Source organism: Dicentrarchus labrax, unplaced genomic scaffold (genome assembly GCF_905237075.1).
Source record: "Dicentrarchus labrax unplaced genomic scaffold, dlabrax2021, whole genome shotgun sequence".
Lineage (NCBI taxonomy): Eukaryota > Metazoa > Chordata > Actinopteri > Moronidae > Dicentrarchus > Dicentrarchus labrax.
In genome coordinates this window covers 2,978,524-3,000,373 of record NW_026136722.1, presented here as the reverse complement: position 1 = coordinate 3,000,373, position 21,850 = coordinate 2,978,524, and the positions used below count along the sequence as shown (strand labels likewise).

The window sequence follows — 21,850 nt, the reverse complement described above, 5'->3', positions numbered from 1 at the left end:
GTGCCTCTGTTTGTTTGTCTGTCTGTGCCACATCTCTGTTTTATCTCACTTTTTCTGCATCTTTTCTCATCCTTCAGCCAGTCTGCTATAAACAGATAATATGCTACTGTCTGTCTGTCTGTCTGTCTACAGCATTCCCCCTCTACTAACACACACACACACACACACACACACACACATATACTGAAGCACAGATGGACAGACAACCATGTTTGACTCAACAGCAAAAAAGCATCTTCAAAGCAAAAAAAAAAAATGCAGTTGAAACACAGACGCCGCAGGAAGCAGGGGCGAGGTGGGATGCTGGGAGCCCGTGAAGTTTAAGCGTCCATTTTGGAGGACACGCAGCAGTGCACAAGCCAATGGAGAGAGCATGAGACCGTCCGGGTACCCCTCCGTCCAAGGTTTGGACACAAGCCAAGCCGGGCATCCCGCATACCTACCAGATTTCCTCTGTTCAATCCCAGCATGCCTTGGCACGACGACGAGTGATTGCAGTCACAATGGCAAAACAGGGTAGAGACAGAGAGAGACAGTGAGGCTGGATCTCTGCCATGTCTTCCTTGTAGTTAGTTAATGAAGCAAGAAAAGCTTGGATATACTTCAAGCATCAACTTTCACACACACACACACACACACACACACACACACACACACACACACACAGCACACAATAACCCCAGCCAGCACAGACAGCAGGCATATTGAATACGTCTTTCAGATTTATTTTAACATCCTTCCACCTCCCACACAAACAAAAACCCTAACAAAGCAAACAGCCATCGCCCTGTCGGAAAACTGGACGTCTTTGTTCGTGGTTTGTTTGATGTCTTGATTCAAGTTTTAGGGCTTTTTAAGGTAGAGGAAATAAAGAAATGTCCCAAAAAATATATTTGTTGCATTCAGCATGGACATCGGTACCTGTCCATGCACGAAGGCAAGCAGACTAGGAGAGTGGATGAGAGGTGCTGTTCAGTCTCTGGATGGGAAGCTACTATAAGAGCCGGATAGGCAAAGAGGAGAAAGAGGAAGTGGAGAGATGACAACAAGCAGAGGAAGTCGAAGAAGGGCACAGAGATGGAGGTAAAGAGCGTGTTACTTCAGGGATCATTCATTCTACAGATTTCTTTCCATACTGTTGTGGCCAAAATGATCCCTGAACCATCACAATATTTATTGAATGTACTTAAGGTCCCAAAGAAACCTTCTCACTCACTTGACACAACCAAGAGGCCTCTGTGAACCTTCTTCCCTTTGGTCGGAAACTCTAAATCATAGCTTTTATTTTTCTGAAAGAGTCGCCCCATTCGGTTAAGCTTTGTCTACGGCCTATGTAACATGTTTTCTCAAAGTGGTTTTACTGAAAGACTCACAGGTTAAGCAGTTCTCTCAGCTCACAGAGAAACACACATCCCTGGCATTTATGAAGACATTGCAACCGGTGCGTTTCATGCTTTAACTTCAGCTGAAAGATTCAATTATCTTTGATAGCTACTTTAAAAAAAATAACAAGATCAAGAGTCTACAGTCATGCTAATAGAGAAATAGTCCAGCACATAACCCTTCATAAAACCGCAACTTGTAGTTGCCCTGCTTCCTGTTTTTGTGCTAAGCTGTCTCCTTATCTTTCACTTCATATCTAGCTAACACATATGAGTGGTAGACATAGTGAAGTGTCTGTTCAGGCAGAATCACTACACGTCAGATCTTTCAGCAGGTTAGAGGAAGACCAAAGTGCAAGAATAACATGACTTCTTGAAAGAATCCATCAGCCAAGACGAGAGAGCCAGGAAGCTGAGTGACTGTGAGATAGAGAACGAGGCTCTAAATACTCAGGCAGAGGTGGTGATAGCTCAGCTCTAAAGTTCAGAGCCGCACGTTGCCTGTCAAGAGGAAAAGGTTAAGGAGCTCTCCAGCAGAGACAGAGACGAATGAGAACAGGATTGTATTTAACAAACGAGCTCCAGAAAGAGAGAAACTGAAGCTCAGTGATCAGCTGCAGGAAGAGAAGAGCCACCCATCAGCAACAACTCGAGACGGAGATGAAATCTGGCGCTGAAAGGGGAGTGAGGACCAGGAGTGGATCAGCACGCTGAGGGCTGAGCAGGAGACTCCTCCAGCAGACGATGGAGCAGCAGATGGAGGACCTGAAGGTAACACTGGGGGAACAACAGACCTCAACCAACCTTGAGTTTGCCTTCAAGCTCCAGGCTGAGAAAGACGTAAGTCAGGACTGCCATGGAGAAGAATCTGCTACTTCCTCGGTTTGAGGAAGAAAAGGAAACATTTAAAAGTAAATGTTTTGTCTAGTTGTGTTTTGTGGTAAGGTTGTTACTTCAGCTGTATGCTCACTGTTCAAGGACGGTTGATCCAAACTGTGCTTGAAATGTCCTTAAAAGACCAGATCTTTAAAGTGGAGGACAGGTGAGCAAGAGAGACAGTGAGAGACTTTAGACAAAGATTAGCAATGATCAAGTAACTAAAAGTAATACATATTTTCTTTAAGAGCAAAATAAAATCTAAATGTTTAAGTTATTGTTTTATGGGAGGGGAGGGGAGGGGGTGAGGACCCGTGAGGTGCTCACCAAATGAACACTTAAAAAAAAGACTTTCTCGCATCATATTGAATATTTTGGCAAGGCTGTCCACAAATTGTTCTGTAGGCTGTGAATGTATTTTTAATGAGGTTATGTAATAGCCCCGACTGACCCACATTTAAACAGGACAAACTGTGAATGGTGACAGTGGACTGTTTCCTGCAAATAGTTTAATACTTCAACAATCCTAACAGGTCCAGTGCCTTCATGTATTCACAGCCTTGTTTCACTCATCAGGAGGATGATGATGATGATGATGATGATGATGATGATGATGATGATGATGATGTGAAACTTGAGTACTGGGAGGAAGTGGAGGGTTTAGTTTGTAGGGATACCTACTGATGAAGGAATGTTTGAATTATGCACATTTAAAAGACAGCACTTCTGAGGTACTTGTACTTCACTTGAGTATCTCCATTTTAGCTACTTTATACTTTTAGTTCACTACGTTTGATCTGACGTCTTTGGTTTCTACTGCGTTGGAGATTATAATCTCTATACAATCATATTATAAAATATAATGGAAATAAGTTTGGATGGACCACATGTTTCTGCATACTAAATGTCTAGCTAGGAAATCTGAACCATCTTACCAGTTAAAAAGAAGAAAAGGTAAATTACCATTACATCCTTTATGACGAGTTCATTCTAGACCTGTTCTATTTGAAAAGTGTTCTGAGATCACCTCTGTTATGAATAGGACCTTTTGGAAAGCTTTTCAGTATTGGATAACTTAATATTATCAAAATATTCCAATTCTAACCTATGAAAACATGAAGTTTGGTGAATAATTATTATTTTGGCAAAATATTTCATACACAAATATTGTTAAAACAAAAAATATATATTTGCATATGTTAGGCTACAACAATAGAACTATGTAAAATTAAAAAAGCCCTATATCTTTATCAATATCTATATACCTTGACTCCTGATTGACAACTTGTATTTTTTATTTCAGTATTTATTAACTAATTATTTAGTCACTCGCTCTGTTGTCCTGTTGTTGTGAACTATATTTTCTTGAATATGACACATGCCTTTTTTATGCAATAAAGAAAATAAACAATAATAATAATTAAGAGTTAGGGGTGCTAACATTTGCTAAATAAAGCTAAACCACTAGCATGACTTAAGATACTGTCAGGTTCCTACTCGGTTGAACGTGCACTTTTCTTGCCCAATTAAATTACAATCTCAAGAAATTGTTACTCAGATTTTCATTACATGAGTCACTCAAACATACTACTGTTACTTGCTGTAAAAGCAGCAGAAAAACACACAACATTTTAAGGATGTTTCTTTTTATTTCCTTCAAAACAGGAAAAACTAAACTTTCTTCTGGTACATTTCTTTATCCATCCAGGAGTTTTAAATCAAACATTTACAAAATTAAAAAGAAAAAAAAAATACGAGTTTCAAATCATAAATATTCACAGTATATGCTTTAAATTAATCACAAACTCTTTTCAATAATATGCACTCCTGTGCTCCTGAGTGAGGCAAATCAAATTACTGAATGACCTGTTGTCAAAATATAAGATTTCCTTCATGCAAGCTGCAGGTTCAGTACATAAATCATAGTTGGTGGCAGTCCTGAGCAAGTTCCTTGACCTTTAAGTAATTCAAGAGGTCAAATGTTTCACATTTGCTTCCATTCACATTCATTTTTCTTACATGTCGTATAAAGTGCTTTTCCTTCACAATTTGTTCACTTTCATTTTGGATGATGCATATTTCATATAAGGTGATACAAAAAGTATCCTGGGAAAAGAAAAAATAAAGTCAAAAAATAAATCCAGGCACTTTTTGGACAGAGAAAGGAAAAACATCATCAGTAAAGTTAACTTTTCCCCCCCTGTGACAGTCAAAAGAACAAAAGAGAGCATAGCTTTGCTTGCTCTTCCTCCTCTTTCCACCTGTTGTCCACCTCTCCACTTCTCTCCTCTCCCCCCCCATCTCTGCTTTTCTTTGACTTCTTCTTGTGTTTGTGTTTCTTCAGCTCCCCTTCCTCCAGCAGCTCCGGGGCCGGTTGTCTTCTTTCCTTGTTGTGCTTCTTTTGTTTCTTCTTCCACTCTTTTTTCCCATCGTCGCTGCTGCTCTCCTGGCTCGCTGATGAACTGACGCCATTGCTGCTGCTGGGCCTCTCCCCTTCCTCCAGTTCTCTCCCGCCCTCCCACTTGGTCTGTCCGTCCAGTTTATCAGCCTCGTCCTCCCATTGATTACCTCCTTCTCTCTCAGCCACCATCTCTGGATTTTCTCTCTCCCCTTTGCCTTCCTTTATCACCCTGTTTTGCTCCCACACCCCCTTTTCAACCGTGCTCTTATTTTTTCTGTTCTGCCCAGGGCTGCTCGTTCTGGGCTTACTGTGCTCTGACCCTCCAGAGGATTTAGAGGGGTGCGGCTTTCTCTCCTTACTCCGGCTGTGGGAGTGGGAAGGTGGGGAGTGGTGGCTCCCTGCAGGTCTGTCTTGGTGTCTGTAGTTCCCTGGTGGATCTTGGTGATTATAGTAGGAGTGGGAATGGTCTTGGTCTTTAAATTTTGGGTCGAGTAATGTGTCTTTATAGATTTTATATGCATGTTGATCAGGCAGATCGGCAGCTCCGCTTATGGCACTGCTTTCCCAGCTTCTGCCACTGAAGGATTTCCCGCCAAGACAGGAGGAGGAGGTCTTGTTGCTGCTCTGGTCATTCCCTCGCTGCCTGTCTCTCCTCTCTGTGTCATGTGCCGTTGAATAAGAGTAGGAGTGAGAGGAGGAAGGGGGGTTCCTCTTTTGGACCGAGGCATTGCTGCCGTGCCCCCTCTCTCTCTCCATGTCTCTCCCTTTCTCTTCTTCCCTTGTTCTCTCTTTTGATCTTTTGCTCTCTTTCTGCCTATCTCTCTGTCTCTCACTCTCCCTCCCTCTCTCTCTGTCCCTGGGTCTCTCCATCTCCATCCCTCTCTCCCTGTCTCTCTCTGCAGACATGGTGCTGTCAGGTCTGTCTTTGCCACTAGAGGGAGCCACACTTCTATGTGAGCTGGAGTTTTTCTCTCTCTCCAATGATCTGGCCCCGTCTCTCTCCGTTTCCACTGACCTCTGTCTCTTCTGTTCATGCTCTCCCTCTGTTTCCCTGTCAGCTGGTGTCTCTGCTGTCACAGACATGGATGGTTGGGGCAGAAACATTGCAAAAGCATCCATTTCAACTTTGACCTTTTCTTCATCCTGCTTGCCTTCCTCAGACTCTTCCTTCTCCCATTTGGAGCGAGGGACCTGAGACAGGGAGTGAGGACGTGACTGAGATAAACATATTTTGTCTGTGCATGCCTGTATGAGTGCTGTAGTTAATATTTTGAAACAAAGCAACGCAGTTCAACCAAAGAATAATTATACAAGACAAAAATCATACAAAACACAAATTATTATTAATTTACGTTATACAAATTTCCACACCTGTATGAGTACGAGCTCTTCCTCTCTGTCTGTGGCTCTGTTCTGAGTGTATTCCTTCACACTTGTTACCACTCTCTTCCTCTCCTGATCCTCGTAGCTGCTGCATTTAACATACACACACAAACTTTACATCAGTACACAACTCTACTATAGAAAATGCTTTCTAGAGAATCTAGAATCTGATTTATGTCTGGATCCTGTCTTGAAAGAACTTAACACTTTCTGTGTTTGACAGAAAAAACTTCTTAACTGTTGGCTAGACCCAACTAATTATATGTTGACATAATGACACTTGATTAACATTCTAATCATAGTATCTATTCTTGTTATTGGTTGCACATGTGGGCCAATAGAAACAGAATAAAAGAAACAGAATGTACAGTGTAAGTTGTTACTGTTAGAGGCGGAGTCCGCCATTCAGTGCTGGCATTCAGTGCTGGCTAACAATCATCAGTCATCAAAAATATATCTAAATAAATAAAACATTTTTGACAGCATATCAGTTTGAAATATTGCAGGGATAACTCTAAAGAACAAATAAGTAACATTCTGACCTGCCATCGTCCACCGTGGTGTTTGGTTCTTCATGGTGGTCCTTGTTTCCGCGCCTTTGTGACTCGGACCTCACTGTGTCTTCGTCTTCTTTCCTCATCCTCCACTTCACTCTCTCCATCATCTCCCCCTTTGGCTTCGACTCTCCCCACGGGTTTCCTCTGTTCTCTCCCTCTGCCCTCTCCTTCTGAGCACCTGCAACTAACTCTCCCATCTCTTGTTGTACACCGTCATTCCCCACTCTCTGGTCATTTGTCAACTCTTCTACTTTTCTGCCCTCCATCCCATCTCCTTCCTCCAACTGTTTTTTACTCTCCTTCTTCTCCTCTGCCTCCTCCACTCCTGTTAGGATGCTATGCCATAGGTCAAAGTCATCCTCTTCTCTGCTCTCTTTCTTCTCTGCTTCAACTTTCTCCCTCATCCCTGCCTTATCATCTCTGAAGGTAGCTTTCTCCCATATCGGTCTTGCCTGTCTTTCATCTGGTTTTATTTTTTCTTCAGACAAACTTTCCTCGTCTCTGCAGGATTCCTTCTTTTCTTTTACTTCAGTCTCTCCTCTGTTTGACTTCTCCTCCTCTACATTATCAGTCTTCTCAATTTTGATGCTCTCTAAATAAGACGAGTCCTGTTTTTCAGTTTTCTCTTCCTTCCTTTTTCCATCCAGGTTGATGTTGATGCTGATCTTCTTCTGTGGTTTCACCATTACCCCTCCCTCCCAGATGTCTCTCTCTGTCAGAGGCCATGTTTTCCTTTCCTTTTTCTTCTCAGTTTTTTGCTTCTTTCTGTCAAATGGATCAGGTGATTCACTCTTGCGGGTTGTAGGGACCTCTGCAACTTCTGTTTTCAGGCATCTGCTGCTTTGTGCCCTAACAGAACTTCTCTCCATGTCTTCTCCTTTTCTTTTTCTGTTCTTCTCTGATCTTGAGTCAGAAGCTTTGCTGCCTCCAGGTTTGTTGTATCTGTCTGTATCCACCCTGCATACCCCTTTGCTGGGCTTTTCTTTGCGCCGTCCCTCCACATCCTGCCTGGAGCCTGAATATTTGTCTCTTCTCCATCCTTTCTCTATTTCCAAATTCCTTTGCTCTCCGCTTTTCCTTTTATAGTCTTTATCGAAACGTTTATCTGGTTTTAAGAGTGGCTGGACTGATTTTAAGGCCTCACTGGCAGTTGCTCTGTCCTGTATTGGGGTGCCGTCTTTGCAGGTATTTGGTCCAGTGTCTGCAGCATCAGGGGTTGAAGACTCCTCTCCTCTTCCTTCCTCATGATTCTTCATGCTCTCTTGCTCATATTTTAAGGTTCTGAGATTCTTCTTTGTGATCAGGTGCTTGTCATCTTTACTTGTTTCCTGCAGTTCCACTTTCTCACTGCCCTTTGTGATTGGCAGGCGGCTGTACTTCTGAGCGCACCTCTGCTGATATCCCCTCAGCTGAGCCCCGTCTTCAGATGGAGTGGAGCGGCCGTCACTAGACGACCGGGAGGGAGGGGAATGGCTTTCATTGGACGAACGAGATGGCGTGGAGCGACTGTCACTGGATGACTGTGATGGCGTGGAATGACTTGAAGACTGAGGAGGAGGGGAGCGACTGTCACTGGATGACTGCGATGGAGGAGAGCGCTCGTCCTTCCGGGAAGTGCGCCTACCTTGTGGTCGGCTGCGAGATTCCGAGTTGGCGTGTGAGGGATTTCTGCTTCCTTCTCTGTCCCCCCACTGAGGAAGAAGAGAGGGAGGAAGATTGAGGGGGGGAGGAGGCAGCTGGTGGAAGTGTCCGACATAGCTGTTGAAGTATTTCTCACACCACTCTTTGTACTCCCTTTTCCACTGCAGGTAGCGCTCTCTGTCCAACCCCAGGCTGCCAGTTGGTTCTGCATGCTGAGCATACAGGTAACTATCAAAATTCCCCCCTGAACCTCCGGATTCCCTCTGGGAGCGTTCCCCTCGCCTCTTGGAGCTGTAGCTGCTCGAAGCTGATTTCTTACTGTGATGCCAACTGTGATGGCTGTTTTTGCGGTGATCTGATGGTGACTTGGACCTGGAGTCGTAACCCACTCGAGGTGAAGATGATGAGGACGGTGTAGGGGAACGTTTGTAACCATAGCTATAAGAGTGGGAGGAATGGGAGCGGCTATGGAGGTCCCTGTGGCGGGAGTAAGGCGAGTGGGGCCTGGGGGAAAAGAAAAGAAAATCATCATGGTGTCAAATATGACACATATTTTAAAGCACCACTGCTTTGTTATTGATTGAGTTGATGTACTCCCCACAGAAACCACATTAATTCCATGTTTATTTCTGTCATACTGGATATTTTATCCAATGTGTAAAAGATTTCTAAATCCTACACAAGTCTTGATAATACCCTAGCCCATGTACTAGTTCTAATGAAAGAACTAGTATATGGGCTACAGCTAGACCGAGAAATGAGCCAATATTAGAGCATTTATATCAGTATCGGCTGATAAGTAACAAGAAACTGCAGGAAAGAAATGCCAACCTAGGTTTGAGGTGATCTAGAAATAGTGTCACTATGACATTTGTCCAAAGAGCACTGCCCAGTTGATTGTTTAACTTTAAAATGCCCAGTTCAGTATGTATCCGCAATCTGTATCAATACTGTTCTATGTAATGTGTTTATATATAAAAAAAGGTACTATTGGCAGGTATAGCGATATCAGAATTTTTAAACCCCCAAACTTTTAAACTACTGATATCAAAAATCCAATATTGGTTGGCCCTTAATATGTCCATTGCACAACAGTACCGTACCAGAGGCTCACTTTTCAAAAAAAAGACAACACATTAAATGCAAGATCTTGTAAGAATCATTTTAATGATGGAAAATAGAATACAAAAAAAAGGTAACAAAATCTGAAAAATTGCACAAGATACCTTGATCTGCCTTGGGACCTGGACCGGGAACGGGATCTGGATCTGCTTGAAGAGTGAGAGTAGGAGCGACCAGACTTGGGTTTCGAAGACTTTGAATTAGAACGAGAGGAGGAGTGTCTGTAGGTAGATCCTCTGTGAGGTGACCTGAGTGACAAAGAGAGAGGGAAGCAACTGAGAGGTCTTTATTTCATATTATTATCAGTATGCTGTCCTCCTCCTGAAAGAAAGACCATTTTAAAAAGACTAAAACAGCCGGCAAATTAATTTCCCCTATAATTAAAATTTAAGACGATTGAGACTTTTCAGTAACCTGCTGCTTGTGAAAATGAGACCAGTTGAGTGCTTCATTTACCTTTCCTTCTTATTTCTCTGATTCATGTACCACTCCTTGGGGATGAGGGCGGGGATGGAGGAGGCGGAGGTAGAGGAGCAGAGGGAAGGGATGGGGGCACCCTGGAGGGTTGGGAGCGTCCAGACGGGCGTTGTAGGTGGGTACCCAGGGGGGTAACTGTTGAGAGGCTGCTGAGCAGCAAGGAATGTGTGGAAAAGGGGGGAGGGAAAGAGGGGTGGAGGAGTTGCTGGGTATGAAGAGGAAGAGGAGGAGGGAGGAAGCTGCTGGGTGTTCGATTTATTCCATCCACCAGGAGGACAACCTGAGGAGGGGGAGCTGTGGGGGAGAGAGGAAATTATATCAGACAGTGGATAGATAGAAAATACAGACTAGTATCTAAACACATACATGCTTCACTGACCTATCCCAGCATGTTGGTGGCCCAGGGTGTCTTGCAGCTGGACCTGTGGATTCAGGGAAAAAAATATTTTACAGTATAATGACTGCAACAAACGATTATTTTCATTGTCAATTAATCTGCCGATTATTTTCTAGATTAATCGTTTAAAAAAATGCCCATCCCAGGAATCCAAGGTGATGTTTTTAAATGCCTTGTATTGTCAGTCCAAAACCCAAAGATATTCCGTTTAATATGATATAAAACAGAGAAAAGCAGGAAATCTTTGAAAACAACATTTTCTGCAACGTCTGCATGAAAAATTACTTTAACGATTAATCTATCATCAAAATAGTCTGAATCACAGTATAATGAATAAACAGAAAGAGACACTACTTCTTAGTAACTCACCTGCGGGGGACTGCTGAAGATTCACACTGACTGTCTGGGGTTGCTCTGCCGCTGGAGCGTCGTTAACCTGAACAAATATCACAGATTTCATACAAAGAAACTTTTCAACGTGCAGTTAGTGTGTCTGTGTCAGTGTGTGTGTCTGTGTGTCCTCACCAGTGGCATCAGTTGTAATGGAGCAGCAGTGGGGTCTTTGTGTGAAACCAGGACAGAAGGGGCAGCAGCCGCTGAGTCATCATGTGTCTTTTCTTCAGCCTCTCTGAATAAACAGAAGATAGATCACACAATAACATCAGTGTGATTGTTTGAAGTTCTTCAGTCTCAAATCCATGGTGCCATATTTGATCAGAGATTGCACCAACTGCTGTGGGTACTTGAAGGCTGTACCCGCAGAAGTATCTACCTTCTACAATCTAGTCTGTCAGAAATAAAACAGAAAAGGATTACAGCTTTAAAAGTTTCTTTTTTATAACTTTTAGCTACCATGACAAGAAATCTGATGAGTCACCACAAATGAGTGAACCAACATCACCAAAGCCACACACACTGCATCGCCAAGTGACCTTACTTGTCAGATATCTCCAGGTGGCTTTGCGCAGGCTGGAGGGACGGGCTCGGTGTCTTAGCAGCAGAGGCGGGGCTTGTTGCCGTGGGAGGAGCCCCACACTCCTGAGATGATGGTGGGGTGTCTGCAACCTGTGAGCAGTACAGGAGAGGGTCCTAAAGAGGGGAGGCAGCAAGAGAATATAGCAGGGATCAGTAATACGGGCAAGCTAGAGAAAAATGTCACTTGCATAATACTAAACAATTACAAAGACTATCTACACAAGACAATATAAATGACCAAATACATGCATATTTCCTGTTAGTTTAAATATGCAGTAAATTGTGGTTTCCAACAATTGTTTCAATGGCTTTTTTAGAAGACTATCCCTCTGACAAAAATCTGACTGTGAAAATAAAACAGTAATTATTCTGTGTGCTCCTGAGTCACGCAGGTACAGTGCTAGATGAAACACATCATTATGAGGCTCACCTGCTGGCTGTGGCTTGACTGGTAAGGCTTCGGTGGTTGGCTCTGAATAGGTGGCGGGGTGGGGACAGGGCTCGGAATCAGGGTTGGATTTTGGGATTGGGAGGTACCACACCTTCCTCCCAGACTGTTAGCTTGGCCTCGCTCTTTCTTAAAAGTGTTCACAGCCTGTGTTGGGAGTAAAAGACGGACAGGAAGCTTTAATTAATGCTCTCCAAACCCCCGCGATTCTAACATCAATACATTTTCCATTCGTCTGTCAATTCACCTGTCTGAGAAATTTATTGGCTATCAGGGTATCAGGGGAGACATCGGACTGGTTACAAGTGGGGCAGACGTGTTCCTCTGAATCCAGCAGGGCGTTGCGAATACCTGAGCAAGAGATAAAGACGGTTAACGTGTAAATATGAGACTGAAGAGCGACTACAGCACATTTTATTAGTTAATCGTTTTGATGATAACGACAACATAAATTAATGTCTGTGAGTGAACATGTGGTAATATTAACAGTGTGAACGTTTTTAGCAGCTATTATTTTTTATTAATATCAAAATATTATATCCAGACATACGTATAAATACTTGCTTGGAACTCACATTAACACTCACATTAAAATCGTTGAAAAGACGTCTACTCCTTCTTACTCATTAAAATGTTTTTCCATTTCTAAAGTTTTCCTGTTGGACACAAGATGTCTCCTACTTCACTGTGAAGTCCATTCCCAGTGTATGTGCACTGGTGGATTCAGGTTTCTACATCACACTGTATAAGATTTGACTTCCAAACTATTGGTGATGTCACAAATCATGCTAGTAGGCCCCGCCCCTTAAAATCTGATTTCCATTGAGCACAGAGACACTTTCCACTTTCAGCAGGTGAATGTGAAAACATCCTTCTAGTGTCAAACTGTGCACATACATCAATCTGCACAGTGAAGCTCAAACATCACACAGTAGGAACAAGAAGAATAATATATATTTGACTGGAGGACGACTTTAAAGATTCAGAATCTGCTAAACCCAATGGTTCTTTAATTTCAGAAGTTATCAAGTAAAACAGAGACAGACACATTGCTTCCTGCACTTCTAACACAGTTAAGTACATCAGGTACAGAATGACTAATTCTTTACAGTACATTAAGTATACATATGTTTATCTAGATGCGTGTCTGTGTGTGTGGGTGTCAGACACTCACAGTCGTCGCAGTAGCTGTTTCCACAGCAGGGTATGACCACAGCGTCACTCAGCAGGTCATGGCAGATCAGACAGAGGAGTTCGTCAGGTACAGGATCCTCCTTGTCTTCTGACTTGGGCTGCTCCTGAGGAACGAAGGGAGGCTTCTCCTTCTTGCCAATGGCGTACGCCTTACTACAGACAGACAATAGTTCACTCTTTTTATGTGTTTAGCGGATGCCTTTATTTAACCAGAGTCATTTTAAAAGGGTATGGTTGGCGTTTGACATTTTGTCAGCTGATGAGCACACATTTCATATGAACAGTCTTGCTAATTGTGCCTGTGATTCAGTTATCCCGGCCAGAGGATATCTACAAAGATCATCCAAGAGGTATCTGTAGGTCAAATCTAGTTTCCTTTGACTTGATTTATATGGTCCTTTTGATTCATATTTTTTGCCTTTGCTTTTGTGAATACGCCCTAGCTCATAAACAGCCTATCATAGCCTTTGATAATGCAGCGTGCTATGAGTGAATCACAAAGACCACTTCCACCCTTGGGAGCAAGCTGTCAGTTATGAGCCACATCTGTTACATCTCAAGAAACAATCCACAGGCAGTCCACGATGGAAAGGTACTCAGCAACAATACCGTACAACAAAACATATACATTCAAATTATTACCTTAAACTCAACCTTTTTTCACCCGGTCTTTATTAAAATAGGTCATTAAAAATTATCAATAATTATTAATATCGACTAAAATTAAACATTTTGTTGGATTTCCTACCTTCTGGTCTTTGTGCTAAGCTAAGCTAACAGCCTGCTGGCCATAACCTTACATTTAAAGACAGATATGAGAGTGGTATTGATCTTCTCGCCTTACTCTCGGCAGTAGAAGCGAGTAAGTGTATTTCCCAAAAGACACACAAACATCGACTCTTTTGTCTTACGCGTGTATGGCCGGAATCGCATAATGTCCACAGTTAGTCAGCATGGCTCCCTTTATGTTGGGATCGTCCACCTCCACCATGAAGGAACGAGGGATGCCTGTGCTTTTCTTTATTCTCAGAGGGGCCTCAACATTTTTATCCTGCAACACACGCACACAACCTCGACATTTAATGCTAGGCTTAGCAGAAATGTAAAAGACACACACTAATAAAATCATTCTCTTGTGCATGATTGTAACAGAAACTAGTTCACATGTTCTGCTCTTACTCCACTGGTGGGACAGTTCCTGATGTGGTGTCCAGTATTTCCACAGCGATAACAGGTGTAGTTTGCTGGAAGAACACCACCAAACTTCTTGTTGTAACTTAAGAGAGAAAAAGACAGATAAAGAAAGCAAATTACACAAATGCAGGGAGACTGGAGCTAAATGAAACAAAGAATAGTTTACAAAATATTGGAAGAGGAACAGAAGGACGAGGAATAAGTGTGAGATGAAAAGGGCGCAAAGTAACGCAAGCCAAGAGAGAAAAAGGTGAGACATCAGAACATGGAGATACAGAATTTGGGGGAAAAAAAAGGGGAAAAGCAGGTGGAGACGAGCACCACAGAGACAGAAATGGGGATGAAGGAGATTTGAAAGCATTACAGAAGTGACTCACTTCATGGAGTCGTAGGCGGTGGACTGATTTAACATAACTTGGATCTTATCCTCCTCTGACACATCCGCATCAGCCAGGTTGGTCATCTGCATGTACACACACGAATGTACGTATGTGAGCAACAGACACAAAGATGGCAGGAGGATCAGTGACTCACATGATCCAGGATAAATACGTATAAGCTGAATAATAAAGAAAAGAAAAGAGAGTATACCTTGGAGAAAAAGGCTCTGGAAGAATTCTGGTCATCCATCTGTTAGAATTAAACATAAAATCAGTTTCACCGATGAAACGACGAGAGCCTCCAGGTTACATATCTTTGGAGAATACTAAGAGCTCCACGTTCACACTTGGCCAAGATACACATTTCATTCAAAGGAAAGAACATTTGTCCTGCTAAACTTGATGCTTTAACTCCAGTCCCACTGCAAAGTGGGAGTAACTGCTGCACGTCAAATGTTCAATTTCATAAACTTTTGAGCTGTAATACAATTTACACCAGTGGTTTTCATACAGAGTGGATAATAACTGTCTGTTCTCATCCCAGGATTACTGGCTCAGCACCTCCTGCCAACTCACTTCTCAGTTTTCATCCCTCCAAACTTGCGAACTGAAAATAAAGAAGCCAGTAACATAATGCTCAGGTCAGCATTTTGTTAGATAAAAAACATCTTTGTCACCTAATGTCTACCTCAGTGCCTCCTATCACCTCGGTTCTTTCTTGTTCTGAGCACCTGTTCTTGGGTTGCTAGATGCAGTACTCTATGGACAGCGCTGTTGGTTTGGTCCACACTGAAATATCTCAACAATTACTGAATGGATTGCCATGAGATGTAGTACAGACATTCATGCTCCCCTCTGGATGAATCATGATTACTATGGTTTACTTTGGTTTATGACCAAATACCTGCAAACACATTCCCATCAGCCTCAGCTGTGAATAGTGCTGATTACCATATACTAGCATGCTTCCAGGTTACACTAACATAGTGAACATGGTAAACATTATACCTGCTAAACATTAGTATTTATATGAGTACAACCTCAGCGACTCTTTAGTCTTCTTTTTTTTAAATAATATTATTCACAAATAACAGAACATACATTACGTGTATGATCAAACACGGAAGCAGATGTGTCAAAGTTACAGAATCCTCAAACAGCCATTTTACAGATTTTACTTATAACTACATTATTTCACAGCCAGTCTGGGTCAATTATTGTGGCTCTCGATCTTTATGTTCACTCAGTAAATGCATTTTTTAAAAAACAAATTAAACCTTATGAAAAGCCAAATATTCACATGTTAACATGTATGCATAAATCATAAAGATTAAAAGTTGACACTTAAAACGTCATCATTTCATTTAAAATCTAATGAGCTGGAGTACAGAGCCAAACAAAAAACAACTTCCTGACTGCACTAGATTATATTGTTCACGGCAGCAGGACAGATCATCCTGCCTGGCTTTATTAAAGCTCAGCCAAATCCAATGAAAAAAAAGCTATCATGTTGCAACGTGGGAAACGTAGGATCCAGTGTTTCTGGCGTTTAACCCATACTGGGGACTAAAAGTCAGCTGCTTTATTTTAACTACTCTTTTTTAAATATCTATTTTTTGAGATCTCCAACTTTGGGAAAGAATAATATTAAATCTCTGGAGTTCCTATTTGAGCTCGTCCAATGTCCAATATGATTCCAGTATGTGTCCTATTATGAGATTTGACCAATGTCTCCAAAATGTGTTTTCTGAGGTATCGACTGTGGTTGTGTATCAGCGAAGTCAAACACATAATCAATACATAAGACAGCTTCATACAAACGACTTTATTGGTAGAAAAACACAAAAGAAAAAAAAGTATGTGCAGTCCAACAGACTCATAGTACTAAGAAGAGTGGCAGACACTTACTCCTACTGAGAAACCAGAGACAAAATCAGGTCAGGTCAGTGCACACTAATTGCAAGGAAAAGCTTTTGAGATGAGTTTGAGTTAGTTTACAGGATCATAAACAAAACGCCACTACAAGAATGCAGGGCAAAAGAACAATGGTGCACCAGTTAGTTTAAGAGAGGCACTGTGTTTTTTTTGTTCCTACATCAAAACGAAAACACTGTATATTCAGCCCTTTTTGATAATCTCTGTAGTAAGGGAGGCTCTGGTGACATTATATTCCTTTATTTAAAATTCTCCTAACACATTAATTTCTTGACTGGATTTGTAGAGTTGGTGGTTAATAGCAGCTGTTCCCTTCACAAGAGTATTCTGTAGATTTAGATTATCCTGATGCTAAATTATTCATTTTGATTCCTTAAATCATTTTTAATGACGGATCCAATGTGGAACTTATCTGGGGAATGATTAACTAAATTAAAAACTGCATTTGATGTAAATTAACGGCTTACATCAGCACAGACTGCACAGCTTTTGAAAGAGGCCAATAATATAAATGCTATAAATGCTATAAGATGTCTGAAAGCCAGTGGCCATGTGCTACAGCAGTCAGTCATGACTGTGGACATTGCCGGCACCATAAAGCAACAGTTGGGTTTATCAGCTGTGAATAGCTGGCCTGCATGATAACGTTTGACCCGCCCGAGCAGCTCCCGCCGCCCACAGATAGGTACTGAATGATTTTCAACAATGAGCACTGACTGGTGACACAGCAGCTTATTAAATCAACAGCTGGGAGCTTTTATTAGAGAGAATATATACACGTTTGTTACCCAGACTTATAGGGATAATGCAGAACTGGTAGAATTGTAAACTTGTACACAGTCTAACTGCAAATGCTACTTTTTAAATAATTTTTTTTAATTTACTATTATTGCAAAATATGGTTTATCTGAGAGCATCACCTCCTTGTAAATCAAATACTGAGTAATGAGTACCACTTCCTCTTTGCAACAGGAACTCAAACTGCAATAGAGGAAATAGAGGCTTTCACTGATTCAGATTGTGGTCTCACTTTAAACCAATCATAGCAAAGCACACATTCAACTAATGTCCAAGCACAGACATTAGGCTGTGTTAACAACGTGTGTGTGTTTAGTGGAGCTGCAGGAGAAGAAGTGCAGTGGGATTTGGTTTGGTTACGTACTGCTTTGATGGCTCCAAAGGCGTGGTGAAACTGGGCGTCTGATCGCTCACTGAAACAAAACAACAAACCAGTTTTAACCCAGTCACTCAGATTAGAGCAGAAATTACCAGCATTTATGTTTATCCAAGATGACATTTTATTGGCCCCACTTCACAGTAACAAAAGTATAAAATATAAATGTCAAAACAGTCTTAAAAGTGAATCACACATTTAATGAAAAGAAGCCCTGTTGCGGTGTTCCACCTTGTTGCTCTGGCTCTGGATGTCAGCATCAGATCTTAAAATATGAGGCTGTATTATTTTTGTGTAACTATGTTACCCCAAATCTGCCTCATCTATTCCCATTTCAGTTGGTGATTCCCTGCATTACCCAGAGTGCCCCTACAGAAGATATGAACCTCAGCAGTGAGTAGGTGTGTATTTCAGAAGAGTAAAGTCAGCTTGATAATGGATATTCTTTAGCTTAAGTAAAAGCACAACATTAAATAGATGCTTGTGATTTGTCAAAGTGTATCAAATATTTTTCTTATTTTTCTTGTCCAATCTGTAGTTAATATGGAAAATGATATTACTTTGGCTGTTCTTTCTATGATAGATTTAACACCATGTCTGCTTAGTGCTGGAAATTGTGACTCTAGGAAGAACCTCTGACTCTTTGATTCTGACCTTGATGTTTGTTTGTGTTTTGCCCTTCATTTTAACATAAAAACCTCAACATCTGGCCTAGTTAACCATACAATATGACAAACACATCACTAAAAAAAAAAAAAAAAAACATAAATGCCAGTTACATTCACCCACAACTATTTCTAACAGCATTAGTAAAATATATTTACAGTCAATTATTCCTCTGGTTGAGTTTAAAATTAGGTTTTAGGTTTAATGTAAAATGTGAATGTAAGGCTTTAAAATGACTCCGAGTTAAGGGGTACTTGGAAGCACTTTGAAGCTGAGGGACCGTCTGTCTGCTTGTGCAAGTGGGGAGTTAGTTTGTTGCATTTAATCTTGTGGGCAGCGTTACACCACTCTTTAGCCTCTCCACCCGTCTGCATGGTGCTGACGGGGCTAATCACATGACCGCCGGTCTGTTCCAGTGAGGTCTTTTCCTGCTTTCCATGCATAAAACCCACCCCACTGCTGGCTGTCCTGTCTAAGCCTGACTAATATCTGGGTAATCCCTGTGAACGTCACCATGGAGTTACAGTTCTACTCTCTCTTCTTTTCCTGTGAGCACATTTTTATAATGGAAATGTTATGCAAAAAAAACCCTGATCAATCAACGGTCGACCATCATCTGAAGGATTAAGTAACATGCCTCTGGTATGGATTCATGATGATGTTTAGCATTGTTTTCATTGTTTTCTTCACCATTATGGTCCTCATGCTGCTGCTCCAACAAGCAAAAACAACTAGGCCCTTATATATTAACCTGCACCCTGTGTTTTATACTAATAAGATGTATTCATCTAAATTCATTGTCAAGTAGTGTCCATGTGATGTGATGAAGGTGGTTGACACTGACAAAATTAAGATATAACATTTTGGACCAAAGAACTGTTTCTTGATGGAGTCCTCTAAGTGTGGCATTACAACACTAAAGGTAGACTAGTAGGTGCCAGCTGGTGGCTCTTGTAGGCAGAGATACACTAATAACAGTACAGGAATTCAGCTACAATATGAAAACCCCTAAAAACCCAAAACAATATACTTACATGTTGCGGGTCTTGTTTGAGGTGGACTTGACTCCGATGATGGGGATTCTCCTGACGATGACAGAGGAGCCTTTGGGGATCATACCTTCATCATCTGTGTACTCTGAGAGGGAGAGATGGGGAGAGTGGGGGTTTAATGTGTGAGGATTAGCTCACACAAAATGATCTGGGTTAGGATTTATTTTTATTTTATTTTTGGAACCCAAGTGAATATTTCCCATCATACGAAAATCTGTCATTTTCAGGCTTTTTGAGAAATCATGCTCCCTTTGCTGACACATTAACATGAGATTGTTTCTTTGGTACAGTACTTAAATAACTAGTCTGAGACTATAACAGTATTTATACCATCTACGATTATTTTCATGATTCATCAATTAACTGTTTAGTCTTTTAAATGTCATAAAATACTGAAAGAAATCCAAAGATACTAAGTTTACTATCCTAGAAGGCTTAAAAAGCCAGCAAACATTCAACCCTGAGAGGCTGGATCCAGTGAATTATTGATATTTTTGGTTAAAAAGAAAATACTAAAACCATTCAGTGATGATGAAAATAGTTGCTGATTAAGTTTCTGTTGAATGATGTTGACAAATTAATTAATTGACAAAGAATTGATTGAGCTCTAGATGAATCTGCTAAATTAAACCGATCAATGAAATGTCCCATAGATAATTTCTGAACGGATACAAAATTCATAAAAACAAGACCAAAAGGACTTAATATTAACTTCCCAGCCAGGTAAACTCTCCCTCAACAGTGTAACATTTCTTTAGATATCTAAGTACTGAATAGTGAATGACACAGCACTGTTTGATGTCAGCCTGTGTGACTCCCTCAGCCCCTCACACTATGTTAAGTTCTTCAGGGTTGTTAGATCCGATCTGCAGGATATTGACACACTCTAAGGTAATTCTTGTAATTCATGGGTGATTATCATGATTGATCTGCATGTCACTCTTTTTCCATCTTTTAATACAGTGACCTACATTGCAGTTAATTCCCATCACTAATGACCCCTATATTGATGATTTTCATTTATGTGTGTGTGAGAGACCGGACTTCAGTCTTATGGTCATGGCTATGCGGTGCTCCTACCCTACCTATTTTTATCCCACATCTCACGTTGTGGGACTTTTACATGCATACCAATGGCGGGGCTGATCCTCCACCATCAGGCCGTTTAATGAAGGGCATGAGGCGGGCGTGCAGCAGCAATATGGCCCATTCATTAGGAGCCCCTTTTGTCAGTGCTTGACTTTTCTGGACCCCCCCCGTCAGGCTGATCGAGGTGACGCAACCCTCTCACCGGACAGCTGTCAGACCTGGACCACGTGTTTTTCTTCAAAAGTTCAGCCAGTCAAGACAAACACACAGTTATCTGTTACATACATGTCTCAATATTTACCTTCTTTGGTTTGTGCGCTTGTGATTTGCAGGTCGCAGTCCCCGGACCTGAGCTTCTCCCTGCCCATGATCTGCCTCTTCAGATCCCTCAGCGTGACGTGCGGGCCGTCAAAAACCACCGTGTCGTAGCTGAGTTTAGAGGAGAATTTATAGTGAACATGAGTCATGCTGAAATTAAGCAAAAAAAAAAAAAAAAAGCCCCTTCCTACACTGTCAGAAAACCGACAGCTGACACTTTTTTCCGCGATGATAGAGAAGCAGTATCGTGGTAGTTGCTAGGGGAGTACAAAGTTAGCTAGCTAGCTGGCGTTAGCAGCCGGCTGCGTCGAGCGTCAGTCGGTCTATCAAGCTAGCTCGTTAATTAACAACTGCCTGATAAAGTGGCGTTCACAGGATGACATTTCCTGGCGTCTGCTGGAACAGCAGCGGAGACTCAAATGAAAGCGCACTCGCTCAGTTTCGAGTCTAAATTGAACTTTTATTCCTGCCAAAGCTGCTGTGAAGCCGAAGTGTCCGCTGACAGAAACCACCAGCTGTTTCCACAAGCAACGGCTCGTCAGCACAACGCACGCACGCACAATCTGATGGTGCGTTCACGTGATCCCCGCACGCTCCAACTTCCGAGTGTCTTAAGTTATTACCGCAAACGCACCTGTCCGTCATTAAGTCCTATATCGATTTAGAGTGATTGTATGTGTATTGAAAAGGTCTCATTGCTTTTAAATGCATGCGCTTTAAGATTTTTTTTTTTTTTTTTTTTAATCAGGCGTTTTTGTTATTGTTTTCATATTTAATTTATATTTTATTCTTTGCAAAAGCTTTGTAAACGTATATCATATTATTACTGTTATTATTATTAGAGAGTGCGTCTGGGCGGATATAAGTAGGAAGGAAGGAGGAAAAGGGGGAAAAAAGCTCCGTGCAATTGAAATTTTTCTAGAAAAAGACTAGAGGAAGAGGAAAACAAAACTTAAGAGGAAAAAAGAGTCGACATATACACAACCACCTACATGCACCTTTGTGATAATGCCTAAAAACTCCAATTGTCTATTTTCAGGCCTGTAGGCCTGTACATAAGAATCAAATTTAGAGTTTAGATTTTCCCCCTACACCTGAAGGCAGCATCTTGCCTCCAAGCTCAGTGCAGTGCACCTGTTTGGGCTCAGGGGACCACAGGCTGGCTGGCTCAAAGAAAACCAGATTTACA

At 41.6% G+C, this 21,850-nt stretch overlaps 1 protein-coding gene across 1 annotated transcript; it reads right to left on the bottom strand.

The window, feature by feature from the left end:
• Positions 1-3,887: 3,887 nt before the first annotated feature.
• Positions 3,888-21,207, bottom strand: rbbp6 (retinoblastoma binding protein 6). The gene is made up of 19 exons (XM_051387116.1): positions 20,645-21,207; positions 19,237-19,339; positions 17,525-17,573; positions 14,639-14,677; positions 14,425-14,510; positions 14,033-14,129; positions 13,765-13,904; positions 12,834-13,006; positions 11,907-12,010; positions 11,642-11,806; positions 11,174-11,325; positions 10,762-10,864; positions 10,606-10,672; positions 10,219-10,261; positions 9,819-10,133; positions 9,467-9,610; positions 6,585-8,744; positions 6,031-6,130; positions 3,888-5,850 (listed from the first exon to the last, which is right to left on the bottom strand). Exons 1-19 carry the CDS (start codon positions 20,808-20,810, stop codon positions 4,468-4,470), a joined length of 5,589 nt encoding a protein of 1,862 aa, XP_051243076.1. The 5' UTR covers positions 20,811-21,207; the 3' UTR covers positions 3,888-4,467.
• Between the last annotated feature and the right edge of the window lie 643 nt (positions 21,208-21,850).